Below are 19,751 nucleotides of genomic sequence, written 5' to 3'. Positions count from 1 at the left end.
TTTAGCTGCCACGTTACATTGTTGGCTCATGTTTATCTTGTTGTCCACGAGGACTCCAAGGCCTTTTCCACAGGCAGGCCAGGCATCCCCTATTCTGCATCTTTTGCATAGACCTTACAAAACTACGACTCCCAGGATTCCACCTCACTGGGCCATGAAGACTGAAGGAGTGTGTCCAACTGCATTCATTCTGTAGTGTAGACACTCCAGGAAAGAGCCCGCGCCTGTAACGCGTGGCACGGGAGAGGCGCGCGGTTGGCCTTTCTCAGCCGCAGCTCCAGAGGGCAAAAAGGCAGGCCGCCCGGGGAGGCTCCGTTCCATGGATTCCGCGCCGGGACTTGGGCGCGACCTTTGGATCCCGCTCCGGGTTTTGCTCTCTGCCCGGTCTGCGCCCTGAGCGCCTCTGAGCGGAGGAGGACGGGAGCGGAATTCCCTGGGCTGCCCCCTCCCTCCTTCCCGCGGAGGGCCCCCAGTGCGCATGCCCGGGAGGAAGCGCCCCTGCTCTACCCCCTCCTCTTCCTGGCACTGAGTCCAGGGGGGGAGGGAGGGAGGGAGGAGGGAGGTAGGACCTGGGGGGCCCCTGCACCCCGATCCCCCACCCATTGCACCCACCGCGGCCGGATCGGAGAGGGGGCCGCAAGGGGGATCTGCCTGCTGCTGCTGGGGAGAGAGAGGGACACCATGCACCCAGGTAAGTGCCAAAAAGAGGGGGAGGGGTGTCCCGGGCATGCACCGGGCACAAAGTGCAGAAAGTGTGCCCCCGCCTCCTGACAGTTCAAACTTATTGGTGGAGTTAGGGACGGTTTGCCTTTTGGATCCGGTTTGTTTTGTTTTTTTTTGGGGGGGGGAGAGAAAGACTCCTGGGGGAGATCTTCTAAAAGTAATTACCCTGAAGATTGGATTCTCTCCTGTCTTCCAGTCGCTTTCCCCCGTCTTCAGATATATCCGGATGTAAAAACTGCACAGTGTACTTTGATATGCCTAGAACCCAGCCTTCCAGATTCGCTTGCTTCTGCTCCAAAGAGTGGGGCCAATACTTCTAGGTCTAAAGGAGAGTCTACACTGGAGAACTGGTGCAGTTTGACACCACTTGAACTGCCAAAGCTCCTTGCTCTGGCCAGCTGCCCAGAGGTGCTTTGATTGGCATGGCAAGATAATAATAATAAATATTTATTTATAACCCGCTTTTCTCCCTCATGGGACCCAAAGCGGCTTACAACATACAGTAGAGTCTCACTTATTCAACATAAACGGCCCGGCAGAACATTGGATAAGCGAATATGTTGGATAATAATGAGAGATTTAAAAAAAGCCTATTAAACATCAAAATAGCTTATGATTTTACAAATTAAGCACCAAAACATCATGTTATACAACAAATATGACAGAAAAAGTAGTTCATTACACTTTAATGCTATGTAGAAATTACTGTATTTACGAATTTAGCACCAAAATATCACAATGCATTAAAAACATTGACTACAAAAATGCATTGGATAATCTAGAACGTTGGATAAGTGAGACTCTACTGTACTGTATTTACTAATTTAGCACCAAAATATCACGATTTTGAAAACATTGACTACAAAAATGCGTTGGATAATCCAGAACGTTGGATAAGTGAGACTCTACTGTATTAAAATCACATAACAACAATCAAGGTACATCCATAATATAAGCATAAGATAGGGTTAGACCAGGCATGGGCAAACCTCAGTCCTCCAGGTGTTTGGACTTCAACTCCCACAATTTCTGTTAGTAATTGTGATGATGATGATGATGATGATAATAAATATTATTATTCAACTATTATTATTTGATACATTATTATTATTATTATTTGATATAAATAAAGTATTACTATTATTTGATACACAACAAGACTAGTACACAGCAAACAAGATCACTATGCTGGCTGTTGTATTGAATCACACATGGGACACTTCCCAAGTGTCTAGGATTGTGTGACGTATCAGTGAATAATGTGTGCAGATCAGAGTAGGGTGGCCTTTTGCAGCTGACAGATGGTAATTTTGTCAGCGCTGATTGTGTTTAAGTGCAGGCCAAGGTCTTTAGGCACTGCACCCAGTGTGCCGATCCCCAATGGGACCACCTTTACTGGCTTGTGCCAGAGCCTTTGCAGTTTGATCTTTAAATCCTTGTATCATGTCAGCTTTTCCATTTGCTTCTTGTCATTCCTACTGTCACCTGCGATTGCAACATTTATGATCCATTTTTAGTTTTTTAACACGATCGTGAGGTCAGGAGCATTGTGCTTCAAAACTCAGTCGCAGTTTGGAAGTCCCAGAGTAGTTTGGCATGTTTATTTTTTGTAACTTTTTCAGGCTTGTGATCCCACCAGTTCTTTGTCACAGGCAGATGGTACAGATGATGATGATTAGGAATTGTGGGAGTCAAAGTCCCAAACACCCCGAAGTTTGCCCATGCCTGGGTTAGACTGTATAATAAAGCCTTGAGGTTCTCTTCCAACTCTAGGACTCTGTCGTTTCTCAAGGCCTTGAGTCTTCTCTGCCCAGGAGTGCCGGCATCTCACCTAACTACAGCTCCCATGATTCCATAGTATTGAGCTGTGGAGGTCAATGTAGTGTTATTATCATCAACATAGGCAATCACTCCTGGCTGAGTGCGATTGTCTTTTAAGAGACAATCTTGGCAGTGGATCTGTAAGTGACTGTGGAGACCTATTCTAGATCCACAGGGTCTTTCGCAAAGATGACATATATTGGGTTGTTGTGAGTTTTCCGGGTTGTATGGCCATGTTCCAGAAGCATTCTCTCCTGACATTGGTTGGTTCATCAAGTGCTCTTCTATGGCTGACTTCTCTTGTTGAGTTAGTCTGCAGTTCATTTCAGACAAGAGTTCTTTCTCCCACCCTTGACCTTCCACAGATAAATAAACCCCACTTGCCTAATTTCCAATATACTTCACAATTTCTGAGGATGCCTGCCATAGATGTGGGTGAAACGTCAGGAGAGAATTCTTCTGGAACATAGCCATACTCACAGCAACCCAGTGATTCTGGCCATGAAAGGCTTCGCAGTAAAAAAACAAGTCTTTGTATTCCCACTCCTTTGTTGATCACTTTCAGACGTGTGGAATGAGGGAGGAGTAAGGAGAAGGATCCATATTCAAGACACATTTCACCCCCCCTTTACAGACTTTAGTAGAATTATTATTATGTTTATTTATACCCCGCTTTTTCTCTCTACAAAGGAGACTCAAAGTGGCTCAAAGAAATGATATTCAGAGGCATTAGTAAAGATAAAGATTTACCCATGACATTAAGTCTAGTCGTGTCCAACTCTGGGGGTTGGTGCTCATCTCCATTTCTAAGCTAAAGAGCCGGAGTTGTCCGTAGACAACACCAAGGTCATATGGACGGCATGACTGCATGCAGCACCAGCACCTTCCTGCTGAAGCAGTATCTATTGATCTACTCACATTTGCATTTTTTCAAATTGCTAGGTTGGCAGAAGCTGGGGCTATCAGCAGGAGCTCACCCACTCCCTGGATTCGAACTGCCGACCTTTCGGTCAGCAAGTTCACCAGTTTAACCTGCTGCGCCATTAGGGGCACATTAATATCACCAAAATGAGGGTTGCTTAGGAGCTAACTAAGTCAGGCTGAAATTAGCAGGAGGGGCAGAATCAATGCAGTTTGACCCCACTTGAACCGCCATGGCTCGATCTTGTGGAATCATGGGATTTGTAGTTTGGGGGAGGTACCAGCACTCTTTGGCAAAAGAAGGCTAAAAGCCTCATAAAACTACAACTCTCAGGATTGCATAGCATTGAGCCACATCAGTTAAAGTAGTGTCAAACTGCATTTATTCTACAGTTTAAATGCAGAGTGGCAAAGCAGATAGAACATAACACCTTCTGAGGCTACAGTCCTTTGCTCCTGAGTGGACTGTTCCCTAGCTGCTTGTAGACTGTTGTTTATATTGTGTTGCTACAAGCATTGTGTGTCCCTTTGTGGCCCTTGGGAGTTGGCTTGTTATGTAGAGACACTTCTGTCTTGCCAGAAGACTATATTGAATGAAACATATGAATAGATAGCAGTTTGAGGTGAAGGACTTGTGTGGATCCAGGTCACAATAATTGATAGCATAATATATAGCACAATGTACACAAATGTATACCTGCCTAGCTTTGCCCTATGAAGTTTCTTACTATTTTGCGGAGTTTTCGGAGTGGAGTCTTCTTGGGTACAGTTCTGCTAGAAAGGAGCCAGGTTAGATGATCCTCTGCTGTTGCCAGTGCATAGCACAACTCTAAGCAATTCCTGGTTTATCCAAATAATATATTATTTGATTAAAATGAGAAAAGAATTTCTGTCCTCTTGCAGAACATAATCAACAAAATTGATTGTGTTTTTTTAAAGTAATTAGATTACATCTGTAAAATGAGACAGGGCTAGCAGTTCTCCTCTATGCATAGGTAAAGGTAAAAGTTTTTCCCTGACATTAAGTCTAGTCATGTCAAACTCTCGGGGTTGATGCTCATCTTCATTTCTAAGCTGAAGAGCCGGCATTGACCGTAGACGTCTCCAAGGTCATGTGGCCGGCATGACTGCATGGAGCGCCGTTACCTTTCTGTCGAAGTGGTACCTATTGATCTACTCATATTTGCATGTTTTTGAACTGCTACGTTGACAGAAGTTGTGGCTAACAGCAGGAGCTCACCCCGCTCCCCGGATTTGAACTGCTGATCACTGATCAGCAAGTTCAGCAGTTCAGCGGTTTAACCCTTTGCACCATCGGGGCTCCCCCGTGCATAGGATCGCAATTATTTAAATTGAAAAATCTACGGCACAGGTCTAGTTGCTGTTATAGTGTGTTGAACAGTCAGGATTATCCCCATATTAGTAGCATAGTGGCTACTTTTGCATTCGGTTATATATGGACCTTGAATTCTTCCACTACATTTTGCTTCTGAGTGAGTTGAACGTTGTGGATTACCATGGAGCATGTCTTATTGTTAGATGTTGTCATTTAGGTGACATGCTTATCCATTCGTCACGCTTACACCAACACAATGTAACCCTTGGGTCCAGGCATTAGGTTTTGTGCCCTGAAGTAGCTGAGGAATAGCGAGATCTCAAGAGGGTCCTACATCATTCTACTAATTAAAGGAGGAGAGGGATTTCTTGTTCTTGTTTTCCTCGTCTTAGGGCCTTTCAACACAGCCATATAACCCAGAATGTCAAGGCTGAAAATCCCACAACACTTGCTTTGAAGTGGGTTGTCTGAGTCCACACTGCCATATATCCCAGTTCAAAGCAGATAATGTGGGATTTTATTTAGCTGTGTGGAAGGGGCCTTAGCGTTACTGAGTGTCAAAAAAAAGTACAGGTTTCTCTGGAGAAGGTAGGAAAAACCAACCAGTGTACTTTGAAAGGAAGGATGGATGTGCCACATCTCCTGCTGCTTCATTACTGCTTTCTGGTTCTCACTAAGCCCCATGAAAATCAGAAACTTTGACATAGCATAAACAGGACCCTCTCCACATTCACCTAACTGCAGCCAAGAAACTTGTTTTTATAGTGCTGTAGCCCCACCTACAAGTGACGCCACCAATCTGGGAGTGGAAAAGGTGGGACTGATTGAGAGTGTTCTTAGTGACTGTGTTAACTCCTTCCTGGTGCTGTATTACGAGGTATTTCCCTGGATTTCTGAGAGCAGCTCTGAAGAGCTGTGATGGAGTTCTGGATAGCTTCTTCCAACTCTTTTAACGAACTACATTCCTGTAAGCTAACAATCTGATGTGCAGAATTAGTAAGTGATAAGGTTTATCTCCATGTTGTGAAAATAATTGCCGGGAGAGCATGATTAAAGGCATCAGAGCATGTCAAGCTGGTTTTGGTTTGGCTTCTTCTGCCCAGCTGGCAACCATAGTGGTGGCTCTCATTTGCTCTAAAGTTTTTATGGCTGCAGTGTGGCGGCATCTGACCAGTTGTACAGCGTCTGATCCAGGGCTGGTTTGATGGGTGTAGGTTTCCCAGCCAACACTCCAGGCTTCTAAATAATCATGCCCCAAATCACCTTGGGTGAGTAAGAATTGCCTTTAGGAAACCAGCTAGGAAAACTTTCCAAAAGTAGACCATGATAGTAGAATATGCATAGGGGCTGGGAAACATATGGCCCTCCATGTCATAGAATCCTAGAGTCTGAAGAGACCCCCAAAGGCATCCATTGAACCCTATTTTGCCGTGCAGGAACACATCCAGCCCCTGCTTCGAAAACTCCAGGGAAGGAGCCCCTTCCCACTCCTAGGCAGCATATTCCACTGTCGAACAGCTCTTGCTGCCAGGAAGTTCTTCCATATGTTGTTGGATATTAGTTTTCACCAGCATTTCCAATTGCAGGAAATAGTAGGAGTGAACAACATCTGAAGGGCCACTTATTTCTCCTATACAAGTTAGCACATTTGGATGGGCAGAAAGACCGGTCGTCCACCAGCTTTTAAGTGGTTCTGATTCTTCTGAAGTTCAAACTGCTCCCCCCACCCTTTTTATCATTCATGCTCACTGAGCTTTTTGCTCCTGAGTGTCAGCCTGTGCTAACATGTCTCTGCAGAATTTATTCTATGTTGTATGTATCCATGTGTGTATGTTTATAGCCAGCTCAGAAGCATGAGATAATTCAAGGACACACATATGATCGCAAAAGTAGGTTCTGTGTGACAAGGGAGAAATCTGTGTGTACTTTTTACCTTTGTGTTTGCCTAGGGTTGCCACTTTTAAAAATGAACATTGCCTTCTCTTTGCCCTTTCGTATGTGCCTGAGGGAGCATGGCGAGCCAAAAGGTGCAGTGTCTTGTAATAGAGATATAGACACAGTAGAAACCTTACCTGTCAATTTTTTTGGCCACTCATTGCAGGAAATCCTGTAGTGCAGTGGTTCTCATCCTGTGAGTCCCCAGGTGTTTTGGCCTACAACTCCCAGAAATCTCAGCCAGTTTACCAGTTGTTAGGATTTCTGGGAGTTGAAGGCCAAAACATCTGGTGACCCATAGGTTGAGAACTACTGCTGTAGTGAAAGGAAAGCTCATCCAAATCAATAGTTAAAACTTCTGAGTTGTTGACCTAATCCTCATGTGCAGCAAAAGGAGGTAGTAAGAGCTCTGATGTGACAAGATGAACTTGTAGCACTTCATATTATAGACTGTGGATCTCTTGCAGTGCCCTACAACATGTATTGCCCTACATTAGCACTTCCTTGCAGGTAGAAAACTAGTCCATGATGTTGCAGGCTGGGCTGAAATGTTTCTCTCTAATTTTCTAATTTTTTATATGCAAGGAGAGATTTTCATAGGCATGCAATGCAACAATTATATACTGACCTATGGTTGGATGCCTGTTCTCTTAACTGAAGGCTTCTGTCACTTAACTCTACTGAAGACTGTATTTACTCGAATCTTAACACTTACTTTTTTTGACTAAATCACCTTGCCAAAATTAGGGTGTGCATTAGATCAACGTAATTCAGTAATCTTAGTGCTGAGCCAAAGCAACAGTGGAAGCTATTTCAGGAGCACCTGGAGCTCATATTTGAGGGATGTCACCTGTAATTTAATTGTCGATGCTATGTAATCCCAGGATTTGTAGTTTGGCGAGGCATCTACACTCTTTGGCAGAGCAGGCTCAAGGCCTTATAAAACTACAAACCCCATGAACCAAGGCAGTTAAAGTGGATTTATTCTACAGCATAAATGCACCCCAAGATTTAGTTTTCCATTGCTTGAAGCTTTGGTGCACTAACACTTTTGTTTTCAAAGAAGGAATTTTAAACAGGCAGCAACTACCCTGTTTCCTCGAAAATGACATCCCCTGAAAGTAAGACCTAGTAGAAGTTTTGCTGAATTGCTAAATATAAGGCCTCCCCCGAAAGTAAGACCTAGCAAAGTTTTTGTTTGGAAGCATGCCCGCCAAACAGAAGACCAGCGCATGTAGGATCGGTAAATGTATGTACCATAGATTGTTGTACATGGAAATAATGGTAGTAACAAGAAATTCTTGATAGGAATCACAGTTTGTCTGGTTATGCTGGTTTGTGATGACAACTACTGTACAGTATATAATAAATGTTAATTTTTTTGTTCAGCAATAAATGTGAATTCTTCTTCATGGAAAAATAAGACATCATCTGAAAATAAGACCTAGCACATCTTTGGGAGCAAAAATTAATATAAGACACTGTCTTATTTTCAGGGAAACATGGTATGATGGCCATATTACAAAGAGTGCACTTTTTGCTGCTGCACATTACATTAGTCAGCAAATACTTTGGTTTCAAGGTTTTGAAAACTGAGGTGTGCGTTAAGATTCGATGGTGCATTAGACTCGAGTGAATTCAGGTATGTAAACCAGGAAGTTGGAAGTAAAGAAGGCTGGAATGTGCCTTTATATTGCCACCCTGCTTGCCATAGTTTCACCAAGGTTTCAAAGTCCTCCACATCTCCCATCACACTTTTCCAGGCAACATCCCGCCCTCAGAGACCAGGTGGCAAAGGAACATGCATTTTGTTCCAACCTTGTGGATCAGGAGGGATTTCTAGTATACTGTAGTCACTGGAAATCAAATGCCAAGGGCTGATCATTTTCCCACCACTTCCCCCCAGGGTGATTTGCGAAGGGAACACATGTGTGATGCTTGTATGCATGTATATATATGTGTGTGTGTGTGTGTGTGTGTGTGTGTGTGTGTGTGTGTGTGATGTCTTCTCTTGCCTTTATTCTGCAACACAACATAATAAAGTGTTTTTTACCTTCAAGCAAATACGTTTTTGTTTTTCTGACTTGCAGCAGATCCTTGAAGACTGTCATCATACTTCGAGAATTGTTCGGCCCAGATAGTTCTTTTTTGTGTTGTTAAAAGGCTTTCATGGCTGGAATCTCTGAGTTGATGTGAGTTTTCCAGGTTGTATGGCCATGTTCCAGAAGCATTATTTCCTGATGTTTCGGCCACATCTGTGGCAGGCATCCTCAGAGGTTGTGAGATCTGCTGGATATATAAACCCCATTTGACTAGATTTCAACAGACCTCACAACCTCTGAGGATGCCTGCCATAGATGTGGCTGAAACGTCAGGAAAGGATGCTTGTGGAACATGGCTATACAGCCCGGAAAACTCACAGCAACCCAGTTCTTTTTTTTTAGGACATCCATGCGAAATCCTGCCAGTGTGCTGTAGCAGTTTGAATGTTGGACTGAGTGGGCATCAAAACTATAGAATGAATGCAGCTTGACACTGCTTTAAGCGCCATGGCTCAATGTATGGACTCACAGGAGCTGTAGTTCACAAGTTATTTAACCTTCTTTGCCAAAGAGTGTTGTTTTTCACCAAATTACAAATCCCAGGAACTCATAGCATTGAACCATGGCACTTAAAAGGGTGCATAAATTCTACAGTGAGGTACTCAAGAATATGATTTCAACCCCCTCTTTGGCAATGAAAATCCACAGGGTGGCAAGTCATATTCTCTTAGCCTCAGTGGAAGGCAATGACAAGCTCCTTCTGTGCCAAGAAAGCCCCATAGTATGTTTTCCTGGGGGTTACTAGAAGTCGGAACCAACTTGAAAAGATAAAACAACAACAGTGCAGGAAATCTTCTTATCTCCCTTCCTCTTCCCCTTGACCCATGTCATAATACCTTCCTTCCTTCCTTCCTCCCTCCCTCCCTCCCTCTCTCCAGGTGTGGGCTAGTGTGGCACTGAGTGGCGGTGACCTGGCTGGCTTGGACCGTGGAACCGAGGCTGCTGGATTATGAGTGCCCAGAGGGAGCGTGCCCACCCTTAAAGCCGCCTGCCGCGAGGTTTGCAGCCATGAGCAGGTAGGAGCCATCCGCAGAGCCGAGCTGGGATTAAAGGATCAGCCAGCTGTTTGCCGTTTCACGGCTCCCTCCTGAGAGAGTTTAGTAGGTCAGAGCTGCCCAGTGCATATGGGGGAGAAGGGGGGCAGGCAATATGGAGAATGGGGCCTTGGAGGATTCAGAAGCTGTCTCCTTGATTCACTCCAGGCTCCCTACTATTGCAGTCTTGCTCCTGCTGAACTCTCACTTCTTGCTATGCCTCTATGTTGGTTTGTTTGATGGGCAGACCCCAACAAAGAATCCTGACCTTTTGCAGTTTAAGTATTCCAACTGCCAAGTCTCTTTCTTTCCCCATCCTAAAGCGTGATCGCCACATTGACCCAAGTCACATAGCAGAGGCCTTCTGGGACTGCCACACTTCCAACTGTAGGTGCTAGTGTTATTTCTCTTAAGACCTTCTTGTTGAAAACAAAAACAAAGCTCAAAAGGGATGTTTCAGTACAAATAAATCCCCCCAACCACCACCACCGGCATTCTAATGTGGTACAGTCCCAGAAAGATTGTGTTGTGATTTTGCTGGTTGTGAGGCTTGGCTCTAAGCCACTCTCTTCCTAGCTTTGCTAATAATAACCCTGACCACATGCACTGAGCCTCTCACTCTCTTGGATTTGATCTCACCTTTCCAGGCTAGCAAAAGCACAGAGTGGAGCTGTTTGTTTTCCCCAAATGGCTACTGGCCGGTTACGAGGCACAATATATTGTGAGTAGCTAACAGGGAAACTCTGTTGTGTGTCCAGCTTGTGTTGGGGGACGAAGCCACGCAGCTACTGCCAGGCCTTGACAACTAGACCAGGCCATGCCTCACTTAGGTTTGACCTGAGACCCTGTTGCCATGGTTACCAGCCCTTCCTTTCCCCTGCAAATATCGGCCACACTTGCCCAGATGCTGCCCAGGTGTTGGTGTGTCACACACCTCAGTGACCACAAATTCTTTCAGGTGCCCAAGCGCTGAGGGAGCACAATGAATGGCGGCGATGATTGCTCTGGTGTGGATCGAGGTGGCCACCCGGCGGTCACTCCTGTGCCTGTGGGCTGGCAGCGCAGGGTGGAAGAGGGCAGAGTGCGCTACATCAGGTGAGACATGCTCCCCCCTTCCTTGGCCGCATTCTTTTCCCTGGTGTTCATACCCCTAATACTTCCTTCTTCTTTCTCTCAGTCCAAGCGGCACAAGCCTGGCTTCGCTGGAGCAGACTCGTGCGTACCTGCTGGCGGATGGCACTTGCAAGTGCGGCCTGGAGTGTCCCCTCAATGTACATAAGGTAACAAGGCTTTGGAGGGAGTGCCATTCACACCCGGCATTGAGGTTTGACTCTGGACTCGAGACTTCCTCACTTTGCTCAAGTACCGTATTTACTGGTGTATAAATTGACTTCATGTATAAGCGTAGGTCTTGGAACCAGAATTACTAATTTTGACATGGCCTGTGGATAAGTCAAGGGTTATTCTATGGCAGTGGTTTCCAACCTTTTTTTGACCAGGGACCACTCTCCAATAGTAGTACCAAAAGCGTTATGAATCAGTTTTTGGTCAACTTTAGATTCGGTTTAGTTATTTGGGAAGCTGATTCAGAAAATTGCACTGGATAGACCACGTCAGCTCTAGCTTCTGATACAGAACATATGCCATCCAGTAGTCACATCTGCTCACGCACAGAAAGCCATAGAGCTGATGTGATCTATCCAATGCAATTTTCTGAATCAGCGCTCCAATTTACCCTAGAAACAGGCCTAAAATGAAGGCACCAAGAAAAAAAAATTTTTTTTGGTTGGGCTGCGTTATTATCTATAGTAGTAATGGTGAGGCCGCAGACCATATTTTAGTTCTTGCGGACCACAGCATCCACGGACCCAAGGTTGGGAACCAGTGTTCTATGGAGAGCTGTCCCTGGCTGCCATTTTCTCACCTGGGCATTCAAACTAGTCAAAAACGATGCTGTGGTGGAGAGAGCAGAGGGCTCCATCCATCTTTTAGTTTCTCTCAGGATATACTAAGCTTCTTCCTTTCACCACTCTACTCAGGTTTATTTTTGATACGAGTTGACCCATGAATAAGTCAATCCAGTTTTTTGAGTTCATCTTTTTTACTATAATTTCTAGACTTATGCATGACTGTATAATAGGCATGGGCAAACTTTGGCCCTCCAGGTGTTTTGGACTTCAACTCCCAGAAATCCCAGCCACTTTACCAGCTGTTAAGAATGGTGGGAGTTGAAGTACAAAACACCCAGGGAGCTGAAGTTTGCTCATGCCTAGTGTATAGGATAATAAGAATCTCTACAACTGTTTAGGTAAAGGAACAGAAGCCTAGCACCAGGTCGGATCATTCGTCCATCTTGCCTGACAGCTGCTATCTATCATGCATTGTGATGCAGAGGCTAAAGGAGCCAATGGGATTTTGGCCTGCATAAATAGGAGTATAGTGTCTAGATCCAGGGAAGTCATGCTCCCTCTCTATTCTGCCTTGGTCAGACCACACCTGGAGTACTGTGTCCAATTCTGGGCACCACAATTGAAGGGAGATGTTGACAAGCTGGAATGTGTCCAGAGAAGGGCGACTCAAATGATCAAAAGTCTGGAGAATAAGTGCTATGAGGAGCGGCTTAAAGAGCTGGGCATGTTTAGCCTGCAGAAGAGAAGGCTGAGAGGAGACATAATGAGGGCCATGTATCAATATGTGAGGGCAAGTCATAGGGAGGAGGGAGCAAGCTTGTTTTCTGTTGCCCTGGAGACTAGGACGCGGAACAATGGCTTCAATTACAGCAAAGGAGATTACACCTAAACATTAGGAAGAACTTCCTTACTGTGAGATCTGTTCGGCAGTGGAACTCTCTGCCCCGGAGTGTGGTGGATGCTCCTTTGGAGGCTTTTAAACAGAGACTGGGTGGCCATCTGTCGGGGGTGCTTTGAATACCATTTTCCTGCTTCTTGACGGGGTTGGACTGGATGGCCCATGAGGTCTCTATGATTCTATGACTCTATGACTATGAAAAAATAGAAGGACAGCGGACAACATTTCTAGTGGTTTGTGGGTAGGGCTTTAGTGTTTGGTTTGGCTCCTTGCTGCTCATCATAATTAGAAGTAAAACCAAAATGGAATGAGCAGAAAATTGATTTTTTAAATCTCCCCAATTTTAAGAATAGTTTAGAAAAAAATAAATGTGGTCTAGTTGCTTTAGTGCAGGCTGCAGAATTCAGCTTGGACAAAATCCATGCAACAAAGAGTTTTCCGTCTTGGAGGGAAGAACTGTGCTTCAAATGATTTGAAAGGGACATGCCAGTTCTATGATCCTAGAGCTAGAAAAATACCTGTAAAGTTCTGCCAAATGCTGCCCTTTAATCTAAAGAACAGCACATTGGATCTATGACCAGGGGCTCATTCACCGCACCAGCCACTGGCAGCTATTTTGGAAAGGAACATGTGTATGTGGCTTGGATGGGTTAGTGTGCACTTTAGCAGCAGCAGTAGCAGAAGCTCCTTTCAGTGCCAGCAACACATTTTTAGTTCTGCTTAGAGCAGTGGCTTTCAACCTTTAGGGAACCTTATACCATATGTACCACCTGCCAAGAACCCTCTGCATGTTGCAAAGGATTCTGGGAGAAGTGGAGAGGTTTCACAACCAGAGACTGACCCTTGCTCCATGTGACCCAAAAGTGTCTCCTGCAACAAGGAGTGGGGAGCCTGCAGGTGTTTTGCACTTGAAATCACACAATTCCTTTGCTTCAGCCATGCCAAACTTCACAACACAGTGAGGACCAAAGGCTTTCTCTGCATCTTGTCATAGAACATACTCAGCACTTTTTCATACCAGGGAAGTATTCAGTAGCAGCAGAATCCATGATATCATTAAAAAGGCTTGCTGGATCAGACCAAAAACCTCTCTGGTCAAGCCTTCTGTAGCCACACAATGCATCAAAGGAAAGCTCAAAGCAAAGACGTAAGAGCAGTTCCCCTACTCCTATTCACCAGCAATTAATATTCAAAAAAATAATCCCTCTAGTGTTGTTTGCTTCCACTCTTCGTGACCTCATGAACCAGCCCACGCCAGAGTCATCGCCACTCCCAGCTCCTTCAAGGTCAAGCCAGTCACTTTGAGGATACCATCCATTAATTTTGCCCTTAGTCAACCCCTCTTCCTTTTTGCTTCCATTTTCCCCAGTACCATTATACTCTCTAAGTTTTCCTGTCTTCTCATTATGTGGCCAAGTACTTCATCTTTGCCTCTAATATCCTTCCCTCCAGTGAGCATCCAGGTATTATTTCCTGGAGTATGGACTGGTTAGATCTTCTTGCGGTCCAAGGTACTCAGGATTTTCCTCCAACACCACAGTTCAAAAGCATCTATCTTCCTTTGCTCAGCCTTCCTTATGGTCCAGCTCTCGCAGCCATAGGCTACTATGAATACCATTGCTTTAACTATACGGACCTTCATTGCCAGTGTGATGTCTCTGCTTTTCACTATTTTATTGAGGTTGGTCATTGCTCTCCTCCCAAGAAGTAAACGTCTTCTGATTTCCTGGCTGCAGTCTGCATCTGCAGTAATCTTCGCACCTAGAAATACAAAGTCTGTCACTGCTTCCACCCTTTTTTGGTATGGGGATATATGTTGATTTTTTCCAATCTAATGGCCATTCTTGTTTTTTCCATATTTGCTGTCATATGGCATACATCACCTTGCTTCTTCTGGTACCAGGTGGTAATATATAGCTATTAGTTACTGTCGTCCAGCTTGATTCTTTTTAAAAGCCATCAACATTGATCGCCGTCTTTAAGTATTGTGGTAATACATACCATTACCTATCCTATAAGGAGAACTATGGATAAGTTGCCAAAACTTGAGGGCACATAACAACCAGTAGTGTATTCCATAGTTTTAAGTATGAATCTTCTCTACATCGTAGCGTGTATACCCGGTGTTGCCCAGCTATGCATTTTCTTTGTGGCTGTTTCTTTCCTTCTTCCCCTTTCCTCATCTAACTTGTCCCTCTCTCTTTTTTTTTTCTTTCCTTCTTTCCTTGGTTTTCCTCCTACACTTTGCCCTCTCTTCTTTCTTTCTATTTTATGCCTTCCTTTCTCGTCCGTCTTTTTCTTTCTTCCCTGTCCCCCCTTTCCCTCATATACCTTTTCTATATTTCTTCTTTTCTTTCCCTTCTTTCTCCTTTCCCATCTCTGCCAGCTGCGTGCTTTCTCCCTTCTTCACCACATATCCATATTTGCCTGTCCCTTTGAAAAGGCCTTCCTCACAATGTCTCCATGGCAATGATCCAACACTCTGAATGGCTCCAACAGTGTCCCTGGTGACACACTAGCTCGCTTTCATTCATTGCTTCTCCCTCTGAGGTGGCCTTCCTATCCATATACTGTTTTAGTTTTTGCCGCCCTGCCCCTTAAGGGAGCTAATTTTTCATTTCATTGGAAATTCCACAAATATTTTAAGTTGGGTAATGGAGAGTATGGGGGCCAAGTTTGATCCAGATTCATCAAGCCATGTAGGAGCCTTTATAGACCAAACCAACCAACATATGTACATGCATACTTTGACTTTTATTGACATACTATGTATGTTTGTTTGCCTATATAGACAAAAGTCAAAGTATGCATGTATGTTTTTGTCTGTATAGATAAAGGTCAGAGTATGTATGTATATTTGTTTGGTTGGTTTGGACCAGAAAAAGCAAGGGAAGAAGGAAAGAGAGAGGGACAAGATATATGGGGGAAAGGGAAGAAGGAAAGAAACAGCCACAAACAAAATGCAACACTTTTTGAAGATAGCAACCTTCTCATGTTTGCCTGTTTTGTAATGTGTCGTTTTATTTCTTTAAGTGTATGTCTTCTTTGGTTTGCAGTTTCTTAGTTCTATGTACTTAAAGCAGTGGGAGGGGCTACAGACCACGTGACTGGTTCAGTGACTGTTTAGAACAGGGGTCCTCAAACTTTTTAAGTGGAGGGCCGATTCACAGTCCTTCAGACTGTTGGGCGGCCGGACTAGGATGAAATAGTCCAAAATTAGGATTGTTGTTGTTGTGTGCCTTCAAGTCATTTCAGACTTAGGTCAACCCTAAGTTTAAAGTGTAGGACAGAGGCCAGGTCAATGACCTTGGAGGACTTTGGGAACCCCTGATCTAGATGATCTCATAGGTAAGCAAAGAGACCTCCAAAGACCATCTAGATGGTCTCATAAGACCATAGAGAAGGAAAGGGATCTTCAAAGACCATCTAGATGGTCTCAAAGGACCATAGGTAAGGAAAGTGACCTCCAAAAGCCATCTTGATGGTCTCATAAGGCCGTAGCTAAGCAAAGAGACCTTCAAAGACCATCTAGACGATCTCATAAGGCCATAGGTAAGCAAAGAGACCTCCAAAGACAAGGTCGACTTAAGTCAACCCTAAGTCTAAAGTTTAGGACAGGGGCCAGGTCAATGACTTTGGAGGGCCACATCTGGCCCCCGGGCCTTAGTTTGGGGACCCCTGGTTTAGAATGTTCAGTTTTAAAAGGATGACAGAAGTCAGTTGAGGCTTGAGTCGGTTTGAGTGCAGAAAGTAGTATTAGGAGTTAGAAGACAGTTGAGGCTTAAGTCTTAGTGCAGAAGCCAATGTTAGGAGCTAGAAGACAGTTGAGGCTTGAGTTTCTTGGGAGTAGACTGTTATTAAAGAGAGCTGTACAAATAATATAATTTTTAAAGAGACTGTTAAAACCATAAGATACAAACTGAAATGTTTTAAAGCTTTAACCTGGCAAGAAATGTACCTGTATATTTAAATACATGAAGTTATGTGTAAAACAAACATGTTATTTTTAAAAAGTGTACTTGAATCTTTGTTTGCTGAGAGTGTGGAATAGAAACAAGATATTTACATGCCCTGTGGTCATTCATTATCCAATAAACAAAAGGAATAATCCTGAAACTCTGCTACCCAATATCTTATGATCCTAACAGGTCATAATCCCTATTAGGTTGTGATCCTAACAGGTCATAATCCATTAGCCCAATAACGCTGGTGTATATGCTAATTATTATTACATTTTTTGTTTATTAGGATTTATTCTGCACCCTTCTCATAGACTAGAATTCAACTGGCAGTACTAAATACATGCCAGATCTCCTCACATCAAAAATGTGACCTCAATTATTTTATAAATAATCATTTTTATTCAGGAAAGAGATTTTTTTAAAAATCACACAAACAAGCATTTTAGGTATATGAAACTACAAAAAACTGCCTACTGTTCACTGCAGCTAACCAACTAATAAAACTACAAACCCCTCATGCTCCACTTGATGGTTTTTATCCCTTAATAGTCTATTCCCTTTAAACGGTAATGTGATCATACTTCTACTTTTGGCCACATTCTTGAATGCTACAGTTGATAAATGCCCCTATCATTGTTCTGAAAGCACGGTGAACAGGTCCCAATCTCAATCATTTTTAGAAAAAGAGAAAAAAACATTTAAACAATTTAAGGGTCCAGTAGTTTGTTGAGAAAGTAGGGGTAACAAAATGTGTTTCTTGCTCTGATTATTTATTCATTCATTTATGCCTTATTTTTAGTAGTCACCAGAATACAATTGAGACAACAGCGGTTCGGGAGGGGAGGTTCTGCCTTGTATTTATGTTGAGCTTTTTCTACTGTTTCCACTTAGGTGGACGTGGCTCCAATTGAAACTGCTGGAACTTCCTATTGAAAACCAAGTATGGGGTTGTTTTTGCCTCTGCAGAAGATGCTTTCGAGGTTTCATGGGTGTGATAAGGAAGTAACTATTCACCTATGGCACTTATCCACAACCCTATTTTGAATTCTGGCTAAAAACTGGCAGACTCCCACCACAGTTTCTTTCATCACACTTGTTCCTTGGGTCTGGGAAAGGGAAGCCCTTAATTTTTTCCATCTTTCCTGGTTACGCTTAGGTTTTCAACTTCGACCCAGCAGCGATGGTGATGGGAAGCGAAGGCACCAAGGGGGACGAAGACATGACCAAGCTGTGCAACCACCGTCGGAAAATTGTGGCAATGGCCACACTCTTCCGTAGCATGGAGAGCCATGGGCCACTGAGCCTGGCCCATCTGGGCCCAGGTAGCTATATTTTCCCATATGGGGCCATGCTCCATTTCCCTTTTCATACAAGGTGGGAAACTGCCACCATCCTGTAAAATACTGCCTTCTTATTCACAGGTTTCTATTTGGGGTACATACTTCCTGATTGCTCCTTTTCGGATCTTATTGCCAGTGGGAGGACTTTCAGGAAAAAAATGAGTGCCATAACCCAGCACAGTTGATTGGTCCCCTGACCAGCAAGAGTTGACTTCTGATTCCTAGTTTGTTTGGGACAATCTAAGCCTCGTGTTGGACATAGTTACTAAGATTTTTTGTTGCTGGTTAGCTCCTGGTTACAGATGTTCTCCTCTACTGAAGGAGCCATGCTTGGCAATGTGCATAGCACTAGCAATTTCAAGAATTGCTGCTTTTTGTTTTCAGCAAATCAGGGTGGGGAAAATATATCTCAGGATGCTTAAAAAGATAGGACAGTGTGTTGTTGAAAGCCTTCATGGCCGGAATCACTGGGTTGCTGTGAGTTTTCCGGGCTATATTGCCATGTTCCAGAAGCATTCTCTCTTGATGTTTTGCCTACATCCATAGATGTGGGTGAAACGTCAGGAGATAATGCTTCTGGAACATGGCCATACAGCCTGGAAAACTCACAGCAACCCAAAGATAGGACTGCTTCTTATTTAAGCATACAGTATGACTCCTGTACCCATGGGACTGGTACCTGTGGTTTCAGCTATCCACATTGAATAAAATGTGGCCTCTTTAGGAATTTATTTATTTATTTATTAACTGTATTTATATTCCGCCCTTCTCATCCCGAAGGGGTTTCAGGGCAGATTACAGTGCACATATACATGGCAAACTTTCAATGCCATTAGACATATGACATATAGACAGACACAGGGGCAACTTAACTTTTTCCAGCTTCCGGCTTCCTGAGGATATGCTCAATTCCGGCTACAGGGGGAACTGCCGCTTCATTGTCCACTTGTGACACTGAGTCCTTGATGTTAGTACTTCCTCATTCCTTTCTGTACACTGCTGGCAGTTCTATGGTGTTGTAAATTAGTTAAATTAGCCTCCCCTTATAAAGCCGTTCCTAAATTTTCCACTCTGCAGATGAACTATCTTTCGAACTGCTTAGGTCAACAGCGAGCTAGGCTATTATTAATGTCAGGAGCTCAATCCAACCCGGCTTCGATCTCATGACCTCTCGGTCAGTGGTGATTTATTGCAGCTGGCTACTAACTAGCTGCACCACAGCTAAGTCTTGCTAAGTCTTCCAGACCATTCTATGACATGCTTCTTTCAGAAGTTATCATGAGTTGTCCTGGAAGACCTCGCAAATTCCGAAAAAAGATAACCCTGTAGGAATTTTTTAAGTTCTCCATGTAAGTTTGTGAACATTTCTACCTATAGATACAGGAGTTGTACAATACTTAACTAGGTATATGTGACTCTGTTGCAATTGTGAATAGTTACTGATGAATAAATCTAGGTTGTTTTTTTTTGTGTGTGTGTGTGTCAGGAGCAACTAGAGTTGCTTCTGGAGTGAGAGAATTGGCCGTCTGCAAGGACATTGCCCAGGGGACGCCCAGATGTTTTAATGTTTTACCATCCTTGTGGGAGGCTTCTCTCATGTCCCCGCATGGAGCTGGAGCTGATAGAGGGAGCTCATCCGCGCTCTCCCCGGGTAGGATTCGAACCTGGCAGCCTTCAGGTCAGCAACCCAACCTTCAAGTCACAAGGCTTTTATCCCCTAGGCCACCGGAGGCTCCGCAATAAATCTAGTAATCACCATTTAGTCAAAA

At 44.0% G+C, this 19,751-nt stretch overlaps 1 protein-coding gene across 2 annotated transcripts in view; it reads left to right on the top strand.

Annotated features, from left to right (window-relative positions):
• Positions 1-399: 399 nt before the first annotated feature.
• Positions 400-19,751, top strand: part of mbd6 (methyl-CpG binding domain protein 6) — a 43,546-nt gene continuing 24,194 nt past the window's right edge. The window contains exons 1-5 of one of the 2 annotated variants that reach the window (XM_008115067.3): positions 400-691; positions 9,717-9,854; positions 10,831-10,967; positions 11,050-11,152; positions 17,799-17,964. In XM_008115067.3, coding sequence (XP_008113274.2) covers positions 10,855-10,967; positions 11,050-11,152; positions 17,799-17,964 — 382 coding nt within the window. In that variant the 5' untranslated portion in view covers positions 400-691; positions 9,717-9,854; positions 10,831-10,854. Of the gene's footprint in view, positions 692-4,948; positions 5,769-9,716; positions 9,855-10,830; positions 10,968-11,049; positions 11,153-17,798; positions 17,965-19,751 lie in introns of those variants that run through there. The other variant, XM_008115068.3, reaches the window with a different exon arrangement.

This window comes from Anolis carolinensis, chromosome 2, assembly GCF_035594765.1.
Source record: "Anolis carolinensis isolate JA03-04 chromosome 2, rAnoCar3.1.pri, whole genome shotgun sequence".
In the NCBI taxonomy this organism is placed as follows: domain Eukaryota; kingdom Metazoa; phylum Chordata; class Lepidosauria; order Squamata; family Dactyloidae; genus Anolis; species Anolis carolinensis.
This window is presented reverse-complemented; position numbering and strand designations above follow the sequence as displayed.